The sequence below is a fragment of the Mustelus asterias genome, chromosome 3, assembly GCF_964213995.1.
Source record: "Mustelus asterias chromosome 3, sMusAst1.hap1.1, whole genome shotgun sequence".
In the NCBI taxonomy this organism is placed as follows: domain Eukaryota; kingdom Metazoa; phylum Chordata; class Chondrichthyes; order Carcharhiniformes; family Triakidae; genus Mustelus; species Mustelus asterias.
Genome location: NC_135803.1, coordinates 155,400,562 through 155,415,742, shown reverse-complemented (window position 1 = coordinate 155,415,742; position 15,181 = coordinate 155,400,562). Strand labels below are relative to the sequence as shown.

At 45.9% G+C, this 15,181-nt stretch overlaps 1 protein-coding gene across 1 annotated transcript in view; it reads right to left on the bottom strand.

Moving 5' to 3' along the window:
• Positions 1 to 965: 965 nt before the first annotated feature.
• The window catches only part of eefsec (eukaryotic elongation factor, selenocysteine-tRNA-specific), a 362,154-nt gene continuing 347,938 nt past the window's right edge, over positions 966 to 15,181 (bottom strand). The window contains exon 7 of the mRNA XM_078209988.1: positions 966 to 1,279. Within this exon, the coding sequence (XP_078066114.1) occupies positions 1,101 to 1,279 (179 nt within the window). The 3' untranslated portion in view covers positions 966 to 1,100. The remainder of the gene's footprint in view (positions 1,280 to 15,181) is intronic.

Below are 15,181 nucleotides of genomic sequence, written 5' to 3'. Positions count from 1 at the left end.
AGCTTCCTATTCCCTCTCCGATGAAGCTCAATGTCTGCTCGAGGAGTTCAACTTTGACGGCTTCCAGAATCAACATTGAGGTCAGTAATTTCAGATCATAACCTCTACCTCTGGACTGCGGGTACTGCAGGTGATACTGCTGCACGGTGGCACAGTGGTTAGCACTGCTGCCTCACAGCGCCAGGGACCCAGGTTCGATTCCCGGCTTGGGTCACTGTCTGTGCGGAGTTTGCACGTTCTCCCCGTGCCTGCGTGGGTTTCCTCCGGGTGCTCCGGTTTCCTCCCACACTGCAATGATGCGCGGGTTAGGTGTATTGGCCATGCTAAATTGACCCTTAGTGTCAGGGGGATTAGCAGGGTAAATATATGGGGTTGCGGGGATAGGGCCTTGGTGGCATTGTGGTCGGTGCAGACTCATTGGGCTGAATGGCCTCCTTCTGCACTGTAGGGATTCTATAATTTACAGCTCCAGACCCATCTTTTGTTTCTTTTCTTGTTCTATGACTATCTCCTTTGACTCTGCCATCACCTCTTTTGTCATTTATTCGCTCCGGCATACCATCCTATCACAGACCCTCTGGCTTGTTGATTTCTTCCCCCTCCTCTGTACCGGTTTATTACAAACCTGTTACATCTCTAACCTTTTCCAGTTCTGCTGAAAGGTCTGGAGTTGAAAGGTTAAATCCATGTTTCTCCCTTCACAGATGCTGCCTGACCTGCTGAATATTTCCAGCATCTTCTATTTTTATTCCACTTCTGACTTCCACGATGTCAGCTGCCCAGCACGGACGTGCGATGTGGGTACACGACTGGGGCCACGATTAAAGTTCCTCTCCACACCCCCCAAGGCCAATCAGAGGCAGGCTGTGAAAATGGCTCCTGTCTTTTAGAGACAGCATCATTGGAACATTATACTTGGTTGAAAATGCCCATCTGATTAGAAAAATTAAAAACGGAAAAGATCCTTCAGCAATCAGAAGATTAATTTGGATTTTATTCCTTCAGAAACCACAAAAAAATCCACCCCCAGAATAATGAGCTTTAAGGCAAGGAGGTTGGACAGATTTTTGCCTATCTCTGGGTACCTCCTTCACAATACTTTAAGACTGTATCATTTTCTTCTGTGGGTCAAACAAGTATCTCTTAAAGGCCAAGGTGATGAGGATGGGATGTGTCTCACTCTTCCCTTCATCTGCTTTCGTTGAGTCGCCCTTCCCTCCTTTCGGTTTTTTCTTGCCTGATGTTGCCAGTTGCTGCTTGGTTTCTGGGGTTAGTCCATCTGTGGGCAGATCAGAATTAAAAGGAACTTTACACACCTTACAATGAGAACTTGTATCTCCACAGCATCTTTAACAGAATGCTTTTCAGGTATGCTATAAAGCAAGATTGGATGCCGGTAAGGTGATATTAAGGCAGATGGGCATAAAGGTAGGTTTGTCTGCGTGGGTTTCCTCCGGGTGCTCCGGTTTCCTCCCACAGTCCAAAGATGTGCGGGTTAGGTGGATTGGCCATGCTAAATTGCCCCTTAGTGTCAGGGGGACTAGCTAGGGTAAATGCATGGGATTGTGGGGATAGGGTCTGGGTGGGATTGTGGTCGATGCGGATTCGATGGGCTGAATGGCCTCCTTCTGCACTGTAGGATTCTAAGATTCCACGATTAACGGTCACCTTAAGGGATGAGAGACGTGGAGATTTAAGAGAGGTAATTGCAGAGCTTTGGTCCCATGCAGCTGGAGGCACGACTGCTAATGGTAGAGTGATTAAAATTGGGCAAGGTGAAGAGGTTAGAAGTAGAGGTAGCACATGTATAGCCGAGGGTTGTGGGGCTGGAGCAGATTACAGGGATAGAGAGACCATGGAGGGATTTGAAAACAGGATGAGAATTTTAATCTCGAGGCGTTGTTTGAGCAGGAGTTAATGTAGGTCAGTGAGCACAGGAGTGGTGGGGGAATGGGACGTGGTGGCTGTGTAAGGGCACTTTATGGACATTCTGGTGCACCTCTCCAATCCTGCTCTCACCAGCTACTTGAGTTCTGAACTATGTAAACTTCAGAATGACAAAATCTCTGCTGATACCCAGTGAAGCAGACTCAGCAAATACATTGCCAACCCTCACTGACTTTCTCTCTCCTAACCTGATAACCAAAATATTGCCAGGTACGAGGTGCATCAGAGACAGGACAAGCTGCAGCTCCTTGGAACTGAGAAGGTCAAGGACATTTTCCTTTTCAAATGTTTATCCAATTCCCTTCTGAAAGTTCCTGTGGAATCTGCTTCCGCCTCCCTTTTAGGCAGCGCCTTCCAGATTCCAGAAGAGAAAACGCTGGAAAATCTCAGCGGGTCTGGCAGCATCTGTAAGGAGAGAAAAGAGCTGACGTTTCGAGTCCAGATGACTCTTTGTCAAAGCTAAAAGGAATAGAAAGTGGGAGATATTTATACTGCAGGGTGAGGGAATGAAAGATGAGTCACAGCCACAGAAAACTAGTGGAAAGGCTGCTAATGGCAGCCCATAGAGAGAATCCAACACTAAGAGGGAAATGGAAAGCAGTGAAGGTGGATAAGGAGGGAGAGACATAGGGAAATCCTGTCGGAGAGAAGAGCAGTATCTTCAGGGTAGGCATTCCTCGAAGAGAAGTGGCAGTGGGTTAAACACTGGATAAAAGCAAATTACCGCGGATGTTGGAATCTGAAACCAAAAGGGATAATGCTGGAAAATCTCAGCAGGTCTGGCAGCACCTGCAATTCTCTCTATGGACTGCCATTAGCAGCCTTTCCCCTTGGTTTTGGGCCTATTTTAAACTTCAAACTATGACTCATCTTTCATTCCCTGACGCTGCAGTATAAATATCTCCCACTTTCTCTGCCTTCTGGCCTTGACAAAGGGTCAGCTGGACTCGAAACGTCAGCTCTTTTCTCTCCTTACAGACGCTGCCAGACCTGCTGAGATTTTCCAGCATTTCCTCTTTTGGGTTCAGATTCCAGCATCGGCAGTAATTTTCCTTCTAGATTCTCACACTTTTGGGTAAACCTCAACTGGAGCAGCATGTCCAGCTCGGAGTGCTACACTTTAGGAAGCTGAGGGGGGGTGGGGTGGGGGGGGGGGGGGTTTGCCCGTGTGTGTGGGTGGATGGGTATTCCTGTTTTTTCATATCAGAGATTGGGACCTCCTTTAAAAGCAGCGCCCCAATCTCGGGATTCTTGGCGTTGCCAGATTTTCCAGCCCCGTCCTGCCAGCGTGACCCGTGTCTCCATTGTCTTCTGCACAGAGTGCTGGACAACGTGGTGAGGAAAGCCGGCTGTGTAGCTGGCGAGCTGCACGCTGGTTTTCTTGCCTCTGCCAGCGCTCTGTGCTTCAAGGAGAGAAATTCCATCCCTGTCTATTTCCCACAGATAGTTTCTTAAAAATCCCGTGACGCTATTTCAAAAAGGAGCTGGGGTGTCCTGCAGCGGCATCCTGCCTCAGAGCTCTGTCCAAAATTTAGCCTTTAACCAACATCGCTAAGAAGCAGATGATCTGGCCATTTTCTGTTTTTGAGAGCTTTCTGTGTACAAACTAGCTGCTGTGATTTCCCGTGCTGGTAAAATGTGCTGTGGATAAAGAGGAGCCTGTGGGAGTGCTGGACTTGGATTTCCAGAAGGAGTTTGACAAGGTGCCACATAAAAGGTAATCGCAAAAATGTCAGGCCAGCGAGGATTACAACAGGTTTTTAAAAATGGGAACCAGGTGGAGGGAATCTGTTGGGGGCGCACAGGTAAATAAAGCCTCTGGCGGGGGGAATGGGGGAAATGGGGGGCTGGTCCGTAAAGGAAAGCTTTCTTTAAAAAAAAAGTCAAAGCAATAAGGTGGTGAAGAGGTTAAAGGCCGAACATGGATTCTAACATTGTTGAAATATTGTTGTGGAATTCGGCTCACAGACATTGTGGCATCACTCACATTCGAACAGGCACTGGCTGAGGCTGGGGATAAAGTGGCACAAGCCAAACCTTTGCTTCAAGGAGGAGCTGACACACAAGAGAGTGCACGTATGCAGGCAGACCAGGCCCAGCCCAGGTATTCTGAATATGTGGAGTCACGCTTTATCTCAAACCACTAAATCTGATAGCTACTTCTGCCCTCACGGCTAAAAACAGATTGTGATAGGATGGGTTGGCATCGTGGGCCTGACCCACAGGGAAAGGACGCCATCAAAGGCCCTGGTGCCAGGAGGTCTGCAGATTACAGCGACTCCATCAGAGGCCCCTATGCATGTAAGAACCATGGCAGACAGTACGCCACGTAATCTCGGCATCATCTATCCACCTCTGTGGATTTCTCTGGTTACGGAAAACATACTCCCTTTCACTTCAGGAGGAATCAGGGAAACAGGTTAAAGTGTCCCCTGATCACATTAGACAAGAGGCATGAATTATGCAGGCAGAAAGTGGGGGACATTTCTGTATATCTGCACTAATTTCTATCACCAGTGATGAGCAATGGGAGTATTTAAAACTCATGAACATTAGGCTGATTTAACCCTTTATGGAATAAGTGTTGACATCAACAAGGGGCGGGGAGGGGGGGTGGGATGGGCGGTGGGGGGCAGCAGTGTTTATTTAAACAAAATGCATTCAATCTCTCAGAAAATTTGTGATAACGTTACTAAATATGGGTGGCACAGTGGCAAGCACTGCTGTCTCACAGAGCCAGGGACCCGGGTTCAATTCCCGGCTTGGGTTGTCTGTGTGGAGTCTGCACGTTCTCCCCGTGTCTGCATGGGTTTCCTCCAGGTGCTCCGGTTTCCTCCCACAGTCTGAAAGACGTGCTGGTTAGGGATGCATTGGCCATTCTAAATTCCCCCTCAGTGTACCCAAATAGGCATTGGTGGCGACTAGGGGATTTTCATAGTAACTTCATTTCAGTGTTAATGTAAGCCTACTTGTGACTAATAAATAAGCCTTAAACTAATGTGCGATTAGAAGGGGTTTACTGAACAATTTGTTTCTGCGTTCGTTATCCTAATATTAGAGGTTTTCTGGAGGTAACTCACACAGTAGCTGGACAGTGAGGCTTGCAGGATGCACTGCAGCATCAAGGCTCTTTTGACAGCACCATTCCCCTGTGACCTCCATCAACAAGGAGGGCAAAGTTGTGGGAGCATTACCATGCCCATGTTCTCCTCCAAGTCGCATGACATCCCAGCTTGGACACCTGCCAGCCATTCCTGCAGCGTTGTGAGGTCAAAATCCTGGAATTCCCTCCCCATCAACCCTAAGGTATCACAAAGTCTGCAGTGCTTCAAAGAGAAGGCCTACCAACGCCTTCTCAAGGGGCAAAGATGGGTGTGTGATAAATATCAGTGTCGCCCACAGCATGAGACCAATATTTTAAGAAGCTCTGAAGCAGCGTGCAGTTCCACGGTTTGCACTTTCACCTCTCAGTTAGAATGTTGTGGGTTCAAGCCTCACTCCAGGAACTTGAGTAAATAACCTAAGTTCAGTGCAGTACTGACAGAGTGCCGCACTGTCGTGAACACTAGCTTTCCAATGAGGCAGAGTGAGGTTCTGGGTAACTGAACTGCTGATGTTAAAGATCCTTTGACACTTAGAAACATAGAAAAACTACAGCACAAAACAGGCCCTTCGGCCCCACAAGTTGTGCCGAACATATCCCTACCTTTTAGGCCTACCTATAACCCTCCATCCTATTAAGTCCCATGTACTCATCCAGGAGTCTCTTAAAAGACCCTATTGAGTTTGCCTCCACCACCGCTGACAGCAGCCGATTCCCATCACCCACCACCCTCTGTGTGAAAAACTTCCCCCTAACATTTCCCCTGTACCTACCCCCCAGCACCTTAAACCTGTGTCCTCTCGTAGCAGCCATTTCCACCCTGGGAAAAAGCCTCTGAGAGTCCACCCGATCTATGCCTCTCAACATCTTATATACCTCTATTAGGTCTCCTCTCATCCTACGTCTCTCCCAGGAGAAAATCATGAGACTTCATGAGACACATCCAACTCTTCCTTTAACCACTACCATCAAAAAAAATAAATGAACACTCTTCTCATTCTGGTACTGGGATCTTACTGTGCGCATAATGGTTGCTACTTTTCCCTACATAACACCATCAGAATCTCTGAGGCAGGTGTGGCAAGGCATTACCTGAATGGAAGATCTTCTCTTTCCGCTTTTCCATTAGCCCAGTGCTGTTTGTTTGGTATCCATGCAAAACAATCCTAAACATTCATAACCTCTTAAAACCTGCTTGATTAAGAAGATGAAGAATTGTTTCTTTTAAGTGATATTCGTACAGCTATTCCTCCCAATGTCGCGAATCAGTCTCAGTCTAGAGGAGAGGCAATAGCCAGAGGTTTGTATTTTCCAATCATCATTGCACAGAGCTGTACTCAACCCTCCCTATCTCGCTATTATGTTCCAATGCATTATTCCCGCAACGACATTAAACAGTGTGCCCACACTCTGCTTCTGGGTTTTTTTTTAATGATGCGTTCATGGGATGTGGGCGTCACCTGACTGGGCCAGGGTTTATTGTCCATCCCCGAGAGCATTTAAGAGTCAACCACATTGCTATGGGTCTGGAGTCACATGTAGGCCAGACCCGGCAAGGACATTAAACCTAAAGGACAGTAGTGAACCTGATGGGGGTTTATGACAATCAACAATTCCAGACTTTTTATTGAACTCAAATTTACCATCTGTCGTGGTGGGATTCGAACTCGGGTCCTTAGAGCATGACCTTGGGTTTCTGGATTACTAGTCCAGCAACATTACCGCTACACCACTGCCTCCGCTTCAAGCTGAGCAAAGGCCAAGAGGGGCCTAACAGCCTGCTTTCGTGCTGTACAATTCAATGGCCAGGATCAGGAACTATTCCAAGATAACTTGAAACATTTATTTTCTTCCTCCCAAAGCAGTGCAGTTGAAATTCACTTTCTTGTGTTTTGACACGCTGTCAACCAGCCTGCAGGTTATTTGGATTCTTGCTATTGTGTGGTGCCTGACTCAGCGTAGATACAGGGAGCTGTGCTTTCCACTCTTCAGATCCCCACAGGGAGATAAAAGTGGCTGGCAGCGCCATCGCTGGCAATCGTTCAGCTCAGCGCATAACAATGCAGTCTCTACCCCCTCCGCGCTTGAGACGGCGACAGACCTAATCCAGGTAGGCAAAATACCCGCAGCAGAAACTAAACAGGTCAGGCCTGTCGGAGGTGGCTGTGGGTCCTTTCTTTTATGCTCTGTTCTTCTGTTGCGACATGACCTGAAGGTGCGTGTCAACAGCGGGGACAAACAACAAAGGCGTCTGACTGAGTGCACAAGGTCCTGGCCAAACTCTCAAAACAAAACCACCATCAGCGCACACCCCTGCTCCCATTCGCCAACTCCTGTTCAATTCCGATCTATGGATGGGTCATTGGGCATGCTCAGAATTTGAATATTTTGTTACACTGAGTCTAAAGCACGGAACCAGGTCGTTAGGTCCATGCTGGTGTTTATGTTCCACATGAGCCTCTGATTGTATCAACATATCCTGCTATTCTATATATGTAGCTTCCTCTTAAAAGTACTTACACTAATCACCTCAACCACCCTTGTGGCAGCAAGTTCCACATTCCCACTACTCTCCGGATAATGATGTTTCTTCCATACTTTTTATTGGATTAATTACTGACTAAGAGTAGCAGGGGGAAGGTGGGAGAACGGCACTAAGTGAACTGCTCATTCGGAGAGCCAGTATAGATACAATGAGCCGAATGGTCTCCTTCTGTACACTAACAATTGGCTGCAAAGTCACTTTTCATGCGTTTTAATTAAAATAGCCCTTTGAAAGAAAATATTACTCTTAATCTCCCCTTTTATCTTTCTGAAATTCATGCTTCAAAACAAAGTTTCTCCAGTCTTTTCCTCATAGCCCTGCCTATGGTTCAGCTCTGCTCTGTCCCGCTTCCTGTGAGGAAAGTCTCCCATGCCCAGAGCAAGGCTCCGTTCTCAAGGTGTGGTCCAACCACAGTGAGCCACAATGGGCTGCACAGCGGCACAGTGGTTAGCACAGCTGCCTCACAGCGCCAGAGACCAGGGTTTGATTCCCAGCTTGGGTGATGTGGAGATGCCAGCGTTGGACTGGGGTGGGCTCAGTAATAAGTCTCACAACACCAGGTTAAAGTCCAACAGGTTTATTTGGAATCACGAGCTTTTGGAGCGCTGCTCCTTCATATGGTGAGTTCACTTCTTACTGTGTGGAGTTTGCACGTTCTCCCCATACCTGCTAAATCAAGTTTCCCTCAGTGTACCCAAACAGGCGCCGAAGTGTGGCCACTAGGGGATTTTCACAGTAACTTCACTGCAGTGTTAATGTTAATCTACTTGTGACACTAATAAATAAACTTTAACAATTCTGTGATTCTGTAATCTTACATTCATGGCCGCTGGTTTTGGGTTCTCCTTACCACCAGTGCATCTCCCCATTAAAACCTTTCATAATCTTCAAAACCTCTGGTAGGTCACCCCTCAATCTTCTCTTTTCTAGAGAAAAAACCTCCAGCCTCTTTAATGTTTCCCGACAGTTGTACGTGGTATCTGAACCAAAGTTAACTCCAAGGCCTGGGTGAGTTGGTTTTCTTTGGCACAACTGGCCCAAAATAGGCCAAACTAGCGCAAAATAATCATGGAACTTTCAATCCAAATCAAACTGAATTTCCGCAATGTAGGGGCTGACCCTGATCGCATCCCCACGTCAAATTAATCACCATTGGAGGTTTCTGCAAATTGCACTCGATTTGGAGCCTTCGAAGATGCCTTAAAAATTAAGTTATTTTTGCTGCATAAATGCTAAAAGGAAAGTTTTTAAAAGTTTCTGAATCGGACTTTTTTTGGCAATCAACACATTTTTAATCTTATCAATCAACTGCACCGAGTTTCTCTTTTTTCACACTTAGCTATCTCAAGAAATAACTTTTAAAGCAAATTCTTTGCTAAAGAATTACGCTTGTAAACACTGCCCGACTGCACAGTTGCAAATGAGTGAAAATTTAAGGCTGACACAAATCTGTTTGGTACTTTCACCCAAATAAGACAAAGCCCGTCCCTGCAGGAAATTAATATTTCTCAGAGAGAAAGATTTTTGATTTGATTTATTATTGTCACATATATTAGTATACAGTGAAAAGTATTGTCTCTTGCACGCTATACAAAGCATACCGTTCATAGTGAAGGGAATGAAAGAGTGCCAAATATAGTGTTACAGTCATAGCTAGGATGTAGAGAAAGATCAACTTAGTGCGAGGTAGGTCCATTCAAAAGCCTGGTGGCAGCAGGGAAGAAGCTGTTCTTGAATCGGTTGGTACGTGACCTCAGGGCAGCTTTTAAAATGCAATGATTTATGTTTAAACTGGACGCACTGTGGTTGGACCACACCTTGAGAACGGAGCCTTGCTCTGGGCATGGGAGACTTTCCTCACAGGAAGCGGGACAGAGCGGAGCTGAACCATAGGCAGGGCTATGAGGAAACGACTGGAGAAACTTTGTTTCGAGGCATGAATTTCAGAAAGATAAAAGGGGAGATTAAGAGTAATATTTTCCTTCAAAGGGCTATTTTAATTAAAACGCATTAGTGACTTTGCAGCCAATTCAATTACAACAATTAAGAGTGAATCAGACAAACAATTGAAGATAAACAATTGAAGATGTACAGGGAGAGAGCAGTGAATCGGGATTAACTATATTTCCCCTGCAGTGCAGACAGAGGCTATTCGGCCCATCGGGTCTGTATCAACTCTCTGACAGAGTACCTTATCCCCTGCCCTGTCCCTGTAAATCCACGCATTAACCATGGCCAATCCATCCAACCTACACACCTTTGAGTGTGGGAAGAAATTGGAGCACCCAGAGGAAACCCACGCAGACACAGGGAGAACGTGCAAACTCCGCACAGTTGGAATTGAACCAGGGTCCCGATGCGCTATGAAGCAGCAGTGCTAACCACTCTGCTGCCGTCGCTTAGACAGCTTTGATGGGAAGTAGCACTGGCAGGGGTATGATGGGCTAAATGGCTACCATGCTTAAATTTCTATTCTTGGTCTTGGATGCAGGTGACTGAGGAAGAAGTCAACTGAAGCAGATGAGTTGAATGGTTCAGAAAGAGCGAATCTAGAACGCCATTTCAGATTCAGCCACAGCAAGAGGTCCCAGGTATAAGCTGCTGAATGGTAGAATTAGGACTGATATCAGTGACCTTTAAGAAGGAACTGGATGAGGCAGTGATTGTATCCCGTGGTGGAATTTGAACCCGGGTCACCAGAACATTAGTTGAGTTTCTGGATTAATAGTCTGGAGACAATACCACTAGGCTATCGCCTCCCCTAAACCTGGGGATTATCATTATAAGATTTGTGCTGCATGACTGATTTTACAACCCAACATTATCTCAGTGGGATACCTGTTAAGTGAGTAGTTTGATTGACAGCCAAGTGTTATGGAATATAAATGCTGGTTTTTATAAGTGATTAGTCGAAAGAATTTCAATGTATTGAATTTGTTTTAATCAATGAGTTTGTTTAAAATACTGACATCATCAATGGACACTATTCTATGTCAGCAAGGCGCTTGCATTTCGCTCGCGGTGCACACGAGGTGAGGGCAAAAGGTGATGGGCATGGGTTGGCATAAGGGCTATAAAGAGCTATAGGCCATGAAGTGGAATTGAGGTATGAGGAGGCATAGGGGGTGGGAAGAGGGGCATAGGGTAGCAGAGGTGGTATCTGGGACTACAGAGGGTGGTGGGGGTCATGAAGTGGGCCAGGGAGTATGAGGGGCAGGAGGTGGCATGGGTTATTTTAAATGGTGCCTGGGGAATTGTAGGAGGTGAGGGGGAGTAAGGGGTTAGGGGCTGGAGGAGCACAAAGGCAGACCTTCTGATTTGATTTGATTTATTATTGTCACATGTATTAACCTACAGTGAAAAGTATTGTTTCTTGCGCGCTATACAGACAAAACATACTGTTCATTGAAAAGGAAATGAGAGAGTGCAGAATGTAGTGTTACAGTCATAGCTAGGGTGCAGAGAAAGATCAACTTAATGCAAGGTAAGTCCATTCAAAAGACTGACAGCAGCAGGGAAGAAGCTGTTCTTGAGTCGGTTGGTACGTGACCTCAGATATTTGTATCTTTTTCCTGACGGAAGAAGGTGGAAGAGAGAATGTCCAAGGACGCGTGGAGTCCTTAATTACGCTGGCTGCTTTGCTGAGGCAGCGGGAAGTGTAGACAGTGTCAATGGATGGGAAGCTGGTTTGCGTGATGGATTGGGCTACATTCACGACTTTTTGTAGTTCCTTGCGCTCTTGGGCAGAGCAGGAGCCATACCAAGCTGTGATACAACCAGAAAGAACGCTTTCTATGGTGCATCTGTAAAAGTTGGCGAGAGTCATAGCTGACATGCCAAATTTCTTTGGCTTCTGAGAAAGTAGAGGCATTGGTGGGCTTTCTTAACTATAGTGTCGGCATGGGGGGATCAGGACAGTTGTGTTGGTGATCTGGACACCTAAAAACTTAAAGCTCTCGACCCTTTCTACTTCGTCCCCGTTGATGTAGACAGGGGCATGTTCTCCTTTACGCTTCCTGAAGTTGATGACAATTTCCTTCGTTTTGTTGACATTGAGGAAAAGCCCAGCCCCCCTCTGCATGTGGCAGCCTCATTCTGTAGGTAGCAAGCATGCCCAAATTGCCCCCATCTCTGGAACGTACGATCCAACTTCCGGGTCTCTGCTTCCCCCAAGTTGGTTGACGGAGATGGGAAGTGTCCCATCTCTGTGCTCCCCACCCTGGAGTGAATCTGGGCCATAGTCCTATTGATTCAGAGTGTTACCCACTCAACCAAGCTGACATTTAAAATATTCTAACTAGAGCAGAAATGTGCATGAAACTGAAAGGAGTCCAGAGTAACAGAGAGAGAGAAAGAGAGATTGGAAAGACAGATGGATTTGTGTATTTACAGTGCATTTCCCCACCCCAGGATATAAAATAGCTTGACAAGTTTTTGAGTGTGCTCACTGTTGTAATTTAGGAAACTCAGCATTAATAATAATTAGCAAGCCCCCAAAATTAGCAATATGATAATGATATGATCATTTGTTTTAATGATATTCAGAGGAGGGAGGGGGTTTGGGACAAATGTGGGCCAGGACACTGGGGCAACCTCTCCTGCTCTTCTTTGAGTAATGAAGTGAGATCTTCTACATCCAGCTGAAGGGGCAGATGAGGCTTCAGTTTAATGTCTCATCTGAAAGACAGCACCTCTGACAGTGTGGTGCTGCCTCAGTTCTGTGCTCGAGTGTCAAGCTGGATTTTGTGTTCACGTCTCTGGGATGGGACTTGAACCCTTGACCACCTGACTCAGAGCAGATAGTGCCAACCCTGACCGACACTCTTCCCGTCTCCATCGTGCAAAAATAGCTGCAGTTAGCCACACATCCCACTGCTATGTGCAAAACAGCTCTCACCTACATAACTGTGACTGCATTTAAAGCAATTCAGCGTAGGTGAAGTATTTGGGATACATTTTGGAATGGGACAGTCACGAATTATCAACCAAAATGCGGTAACTATTAGCCATTGCATTGATGTCAAAAGTTGCCGTTTATAGAATCTTAAATGTTCTATTTATTTTGGGCCAATACAGTTGCACTTACTCACTCTGCGAGACAAACTTTCTTCAAATTAAGAGGCTGTTCCACAAATAATATCACATAATTACCACCAGCACAATCCTTTACATTAATGGTAATTTCCAGCCTTCACAGATTCAATAATTCAAAATCCTTTTAAACTCAGACGGCAGTTGTTGTGCTTGGCCAAGAGAAAATGCTTCATTTTGCATCTGATAAACATGACCTTGGGACTCGAGCTTCTGAGATTGGGACTTAAATCCAGCCCATTCTGACTACACGCTTACTTTTCATTCACTGAGCTAACTTTATTATAATTTACAAACTCGATTCAATCTTTTAACATGCTCCTTTTCCTTTCCCACTTTCTTTAACTCTGTTCTGTTTTTTTTTCAAAGTCTATCTTTACAGCTAGCGTTGGACTGGTCCAGAACATTTTACAAAAGAGGATGTCAGAGGTTTTGGCCACATGCTCCTTTAGCCATTATTTGGTTTGGAGATCAGTGCCGAGGTTTGATTTGATTTGATTTATTATTGTCACATGTATTTACAGTGAAAAGTATTGTTTCTTGCCTGCTATACAGACAAAGCATACTGTTCATAGGGAAGGAGACAGTGCAGAATGTAGTGTTACAGTCATAGCTAGGGTGTAGAGAAAGATCAACTTAATGCAAGGTAAGCCCATTCAAAAGTCTGACAGCAGCAGGGAAGAAGCTGTTCTTGAATCGGTTGGTACGTGACCTCAGACTTTTTTTTCTTTTTTCTGACGGAAGAAGGTGGAAGAGAGAATGTCCAGGGTAAGTGGGGTCCTTGATAATGCTGGCTGCTTTGCCGAGGCAGCGGGAAGTGTAGACAGAGTCAATGGATGGGAGGCTGGTTTGTGTGATGGATTGGGCTACATTCACGACCTTTTGTAGTGGAAGGGAAATTAGACTGTAGTGCCAATGTGGACTGGGAGGGCAATATCAGCTAACTTTCTTGTTAAAGAGACAGACTGTTGGATCTGTCGTCCACCAAGGTACCCAGATGTCATGTTTCCCTTCACCACACTGTTATCAGCTTATACTTTCAATGAGTTATGGTGCAGAGATTCTCTGAGTTGGAAGATGCAGAACCAAGTTTAATTGGGGGAGGGTGCATGTCAGATGGCCGAGTCCCTTTATTACACCTTTTTGTGCCCTATTTCAGCAAGATAGCCTTTATGATCAAGTGAGTGTATGGAGAATGCAGTGCTGAAAGTTAGGCGGGGATATTCTGGGACAATTTGGGTAAAAGATGTGAGTAAAGGACGCAATACCTTCCAAACCCACGACCTCTACCATCTAGAAGGACAAGGGCAGCGGGTACCTGGGAACACCACCACCTGTACATTCCCCTCCAAGTCAGTCACCATCCTGACTTGGAAATATATTGGCCGTTCCTTCACTGTCGCTGGGTCAAGATCCTGGCACCCCCTCCCTAACAGCACTGTGGATGTATCTACACCACATGGGCTGCAGTGGTTCACGAAGGTGACAGGGATGGGCAATGAATGCTGGCCGAGCAAGCGATGCCCACATGCCATAAATGAATAACAAGGACTGTGAAGAAGTTAAAATATACATAAAACGATACAGGCTTTAATAGGTGAAAGGGGAATATGAGAAAAAAAGGCAAAAATACTTTGTAGAAACGTGTCCTATGAGGCCGGAATCCATTAATGCAGCAATTACAGGCACTCTGAGCAGTTTGGGAACAGCTTCATTCCCACTGAAAAGCAGCAGACCCATTCATTGCTGGACGGAGGCATTTGCAGAGTCTGGCCTTCCACATGAAAGTGACGCCAGCAATTGGAAGCAATTTGCTGAACTGTTTGAAGATTAAATTAATCATGGCACCAACAAACAGCACTTGGGAAACAGTTTTGTTTTCATGCATTCTTTTGTGATTACCCAAAATGAAAGCCAAGATACAAAACGTGCTTTTGGTACTGGAAGGTTGACAGCAACAAATGCTCCCATACTCACTGCTTTGTCTGTAATTATACAATACTTGAAAAGACCATGTAGGATTTTTCTGCTCTGTATGCATGTGGTCTTTGTTCCTGTTTAATGCATGTGTCGTTTCCTCTCTCTCTCCCTTTCTTATCAAACAATGAAACTCTTCCCTATCGGGGTGGCACAGCGGTTAGCACTGCTGCCTCACAGCGCCAGGGACCGGGTTCAATTCTGGCTGCATGTTCTCCATGTGTCTGCGTGGGTTTCCTCTGGGTGCTCCAGTTTCCTCCCACAGTCCAAAGATGTGTAGGTTAGGTGCACTGGCCGTGCTAAATTGCCCCTCAGTGTCCCTAGATGTGTAGGTTAGGGGGATTAGTGGGGTAAATATGTAGGGTTACGCAGATAGGGTCTGGGTAAGATGCTCGGACAGAGCTGGTGCAGACTCAATGGCTGAATGGCCTGCTTCTGCACTGTAGGGATTCTATAATTCTATGATCGTGTCTTCAACTTTAAATGGTAAGTGGTTGAGAATCCAACTCTGTCACAAC